The sequence below is a fragment of the Corvus brachyrhynchos genome, unplaced genomic scaffold (genome assembly GCF_000691975.1).
Source record: "Corvus brachyrhynchos isolate BGI_N302 unplaced genomic scaffold, ASM69197v1 scaffold162, whole genome shotgun sequence".
Classification (NCBI taxonomy): Eukaryota; Metazoa; Chordata; class Aves; order Passeriformes; family Corvidae; genus Corvus; species Corvus brachyrhynchos.
The window spans coordinates 6499602-6504474 of NW_008236696.1; the positions used below are offsets into that span (position 1 = coordinate 6499602).

General features: G+C 51.0%; 1 protein-coding gene across 1 annotated transcript; it reads right to left on the reverse strand.

Annotated features, from left to right (window-relative positions):
* Window positions 1-3464: 3464 nt before the first annotated feature.
* On the reverse strand, window positions 3465-4868 carry SST (somatostatin; the record flags this gene model as incomplete). Its single annotated transcript, XM_017726844.1, has 2 exons — window positions 3465-3970; window positions 4860-4868. Coding segments are annotated over 2 exons (222 nt in total), but the record flags the coding sequence as incomplete, so codon positions are not given.
* Between the last annotated feature and the right edge of the window lie 5 nt (window positions 4869-4873).

Here is a 4873-nt window from a genome sequence, read left to right on the forward strand (position 1 = left end):
CTGGGGTGGGAGCAGAGGTGTGGGAATCAGAGATGCTCCCGGTGGCTGCAATCTGCTGGCTGCAATCTGTAATGCTTGTGAGGAGCCCCAGAGGCAGAGTAAAGGCAAAGGCACCACAGAGCATCTTATGGGCTCTTCTGGGGGGAGGAAGGTTGTGCCCATGGGTCCAGGTTCTTGGTCTTTTCTGCAGAGCCAAAATACTTAGATCATGCCAGAGTGGAGCCAGGATATGAAATCTGGGTACCACAGGTACTTCCTCTGCCACACAGCTAGGATCACTTCAAGCTATTGGTCCTCAACAAGCCTTCTGGACCAAGGAAGAATTCCCTTTTTTACCAATTAGAACTGCACATAAAAAATAATCTTGGTCTGCTTGCTAGATCAAGAGACATCCCCCAGCATCATTGGAGACTTTGCCTTTGGGGATGGCTGAGAGCTCCTCACTGACTTCCCGTAGGGGATGTGTGTTTCCAGGCCTTGTACAACTTTTTCTGGTTTTCATTAAGGGCAGCTCTTCAGGCAGCAGTTTCAAGCCCTTTTATGTGGTTCCTTATGGACACTTCCCTGCACTGCCTCAGATGAATCACCAGGTTGAAGGTACCTGCAGGAGGGGGATTACTCGGGGTCTGCCTGTGGCACCAAGTGCAAGAGGGGAGATGAATCATCTGAGTGTGGATCATCACAGCCCCTAACCTCCCCCAGACCCATGCTCAGGCTGTTCCTCCATGGAGCCTCCTCTCTGACCTGCAGAGAATGTCTCTTGAAAACCTCTGCCAGAAACTGTTCTGCCCTTTGGCAGCTCAGGCCTGTGGGAGCTGACCATACCTGTGTGTTCATCCCAGACTCAGCCCTGCCCAGCAAGAGTGTTCCCAGCCTGGACTCTGTTCCATGGCTCTGTGTCTAGGGATCAAATATAGTTATTTAATCTCTTTAGCCCATAACACCCACCTATCAAAGGGAAGAAAGAAATTTTTCTTTTTCTTTCTGGTCTCTTTAGCTCTGCCTGGCAAGACTGTCTCCTGCATCGTGTTTGTACAGCTCCCAGCACCTGGGATTGCTGGCGCTGCCACAGTGCAATTACATGTGGTGATACTGCATTTAATGCCTTGGAAGCCAGCTCCCCAGAGTCCAGGAACTCCTGAGCTGACAGAAGGAGCAGTTTGTCTTTCTGTGTCTGAACTGAGGACATGCCTTCACTGGTACCTCTTCATTAAGCTTCCCAGAAGCAGCCATGACGTGCCATCAGCTGTATTGAAACAGGCTGGTGTAGTTTGTGAATCACAGTCTTTAATTCCTGCTTGTGACTGAGGATCATCCTCATCCCTATTTGGGATGAGTTTCACTCCAGCAATTGGCAGGATTATACTCCCTTCAGAAGCACGGGTTGAGCATTATGAACAAGGCGAGTAGTGGTCTATTTATATCCCATGAAAGATGGACTCTGCGCATAAGAACATTCAAGCCCCTGGCATCTCCACCCCCCTCCTGTTCCTGTAGCTGCTCTCTTGAGGCTGTCTCAGCATGGAAAAATTAGCTGCTTTTTGAAAGCTAAGATGAACCTCAGTCAACACAAGAGTGAGCAGCCAGGGATGGGGAGGTCTCTGCTTTACTGAATCCCCCATTGGTGCTACACAGCAGCGAAGGAATCAGAAGTGAGCTGGGGCCGTTGCTGTCTCCTCACAGAGTGTCTCCACTTTTTCAAACAGGGTCCTGTTCTTACCCTGCCTGCTTTTTAGGGCTGATTATTGATCTATATTACCTTCACTTCTCAAAGATCTTTTTGGAGTCTTTTCCCCACAGTGCAGCCCTGTCCATCCCCCAAGGGTGAGTTAATCCTGCACCAGCTGCAGAAATCCAGGGGCTTAAAGACAGTAAGGCTCTCCCCCTGTCCCCACAAAGTGCTGTGAAGATCACTGTGCCCTGCCCAGTCTGCACTGCACTCAGCTATGGTAAAGAGGGCAGAGCCCCTAACTCCAAGGCATTGCATGTGGAGCAAGCAGTTCCCCAGGTCACACCACAAAACCCATCCCACTTCCAAGGGAGAGGAACCTCCCAGGAGCTGGGGAGACACAGGATCATGTCATGGCAAGGCTTCTCCAGCAGATGCAGTATCCAGCTGGCCCAGCAGCAGTCCTTAGACCTGCCTGCAACACAGGCTAAGCTACAGCTGCCCTGCTCCAGGGAGGGAGGGCAGCACCCAGCCCTGCCTCTGGCCCCCTCAGAGGGGCTGATACCAGCAGCTTCCCTCCCTGGGCTTGTCCCTGCTGCCTTTGCCTGTTGCCAGTCGGCCGTGGAGAAGCCCAGTGAGATCTGTGGCAGGGTTGGGATTCCATTCTGCACTCTACAGTTCCGCACTACAAGGGATTCACCTTCCCCCTAGCTCGTATCCAACAACCCCCTGCCCACAGGGAAAGGAGGCGCAGACCAGGAATGAAAGCAATGGTCCATGAGCCATCAGGAATGATGCCCCACAGAGAGTTACATTCAGCACAGACCAGAGGCAACTTAACAAGCCTTCAGCTGGGGAATCTGCCTCCACTGGAGTCCTGCTCAGCCCTGTGCCCAAGAACATCTCTAAGATCCCCCATTTTTCACCCTCCTTTCGCATACGATGGCTACAAAATATTTGTTGTTTTTAATCCTGAATGATGAATTGCTCAGCAAAGTGGCACCTGTCCCCTGTGCAGGATGTTTGCTCTACGGCTCCAATTCACCTGTGAGTGCACGGCACAAACCAGCACAGCCAGCAAGCCGAGACTCTGCAAAAACAGGGAAAAATTGTCTTCCATTGAGAGAAGAATGTTTTTGTCACAATGCTATCTCCTACCCTGATGAACCTTTCAGTATTGCCTTTCAAGATGATGAGGTGGGTAGAAAAACTGCTGTGACCAGTTTATTAGATGGAGAGGGGCTGGTGTCATGGGGTTAACATCTCAGCTTTACAGGGATGCAAAACCTCCCCCTGCACAGCAGAACAGAGGAGAACTTTCTGAAGGAATCCCAGAAGCAGTGTTTGTCGGGAATGCTGCAAGGAGTAAAATATGCCAGGTAAGAAAATATTTTAGTGTCTGTGGCTGAGGAGGGAATGAGATGTGTAGTGTAAACTTGTACCGAACCACTTTTATCATCCCCATCACTTGAAATACACATCTGAGATTTTTACTGATTCCTCTGGTGATGGGTGTAAATCCTCTGGACTGACTTGAAGTCAGCCAGCGCTGTGGATTTGATTCAGTCACAACTGCAGCAATTTGATTTCTAAAAATATCATTGTGGCTCTAATACTTTAGTAAGACCACAGAAAAAATATCATATTGTGATACACTGTGTGTGTGTGTATGTGTATGTATGTGTGCATATGTGTGGATGTGGATGGTGTTTGCTGCCCTGAGGCAGGCAGCGTTTCGAAGACAAGCAGCCTGAGAGGTAAATTTAGTTTTCTCATTGACCACCGAGCCTCAGCATCACCGTTTGAAACATAAACTTTATTGCAACAGAGAATTAAAAATAGTACATTTGAAAGAGTTGCAGAGTGCATGTCATCAAAGAACTAGTCAGAAATCACAACTCAAGCAAATCATGTACAATTGGAACAGAAAGTTTTATTAAAACAAGTGGAAATCAAACTCAAATTTTCGTTGTTTGTTTAATTTCACCATAACTGTGGATTGTGTATTTACAGTCTTCGCCTCTTGTGGTGAAGGTTCTGCTCAGGGCAGGGCAGGGATGGATGGGGAAGAGAGGTGGGTTTCAAAAGCTAACAGGATGTGAAAGTTTTCCAGAAGAAGTTCTTGCAGCCTGCTTTGCGTTCTCGGGGTGCCAGAGCCGGGTTTGAGTTGGCCGAGCGCTCCAGCTCCAGTCTCACTTCATCCTGCTCAGCCCCTCGGGACAAGTCCTCAGACTCCAGGGCTTCATTTTCTGTCTGACTTGGCTCTGAAAGCAGTTCTGCCAAAAAGTACTTGGCCAGTTCCTTGGGGGACAAGAGAGAGAAAGGGAGAAAGAGATAGAGACACCACAATTACTCCTTGATTTCTGGGGGCTCACCACTCTGTTCCTCTAAGATACCTCTGTGCCCAGCTTAGAGACAATCAGGATGCAGGAGGAGAAGAGGAGCCCTGGCTTTCCGAAGAGCCCATCCTGACAGCTGCTATGCAGCAGTTGTGTCAATGGCATCTACCTGGTATGGGGAACAGACCCTGTCCTGGCTGTCACAGGGAATGAACTCGTCTTTACCTTCTCTTCCCACTGCTCCAGCACTCAGTGCCATACTCAGCAAGGGTGCCATGAACCTGCTGCTAAAGTGACACGGGAAAGGTCTTTGGGGGAGCTGGCAGGAGAGGTTGAACTGGTCACCATCTTACTGGGACTTATTTTTCTTCTAGTCCCTCCGAGTGTCAGCTGTCACCCAGCATGGATAAGGACATTGTTCTGTGCTCTGGGGAAGCTGCCTTCATTCTGTGACCTGGAGAAACCCTTGGGAGCTTCACCAGGGGCTCTGCCCCGTGCCCCAGCAGTGCCTGTTCCTCACTGCCCCCAGCACCCAGCTGGACTGTCTCACCTCCCAGCACCAGCTGCCCAACCTGTCGCTGGCTCAGCCCCGGCGGGGAACCAGGGGATCTGTCGGGGAAGAGGGGTCTGCAGCAAGGAACCGAGCATCTGAAACGGGGTCATTGGGGAAGTCTGGGAGGAACTGGAAGGGTCTGCAACAGGGGTGCCAGGGGCTCTGACAGGGAACGGAGGTTCTGAATTGGAGTATCAGGGGGTCTCTGGAGAAGGGGGAGGCTGCAGCGCGGCCGTCGGGGTGCCTAGCGGGGTGCCCGAGGGTACCCGGGGTGTCCGCCCCGTCGCGGGGCTCTCACCTGCTTCCCGGCGG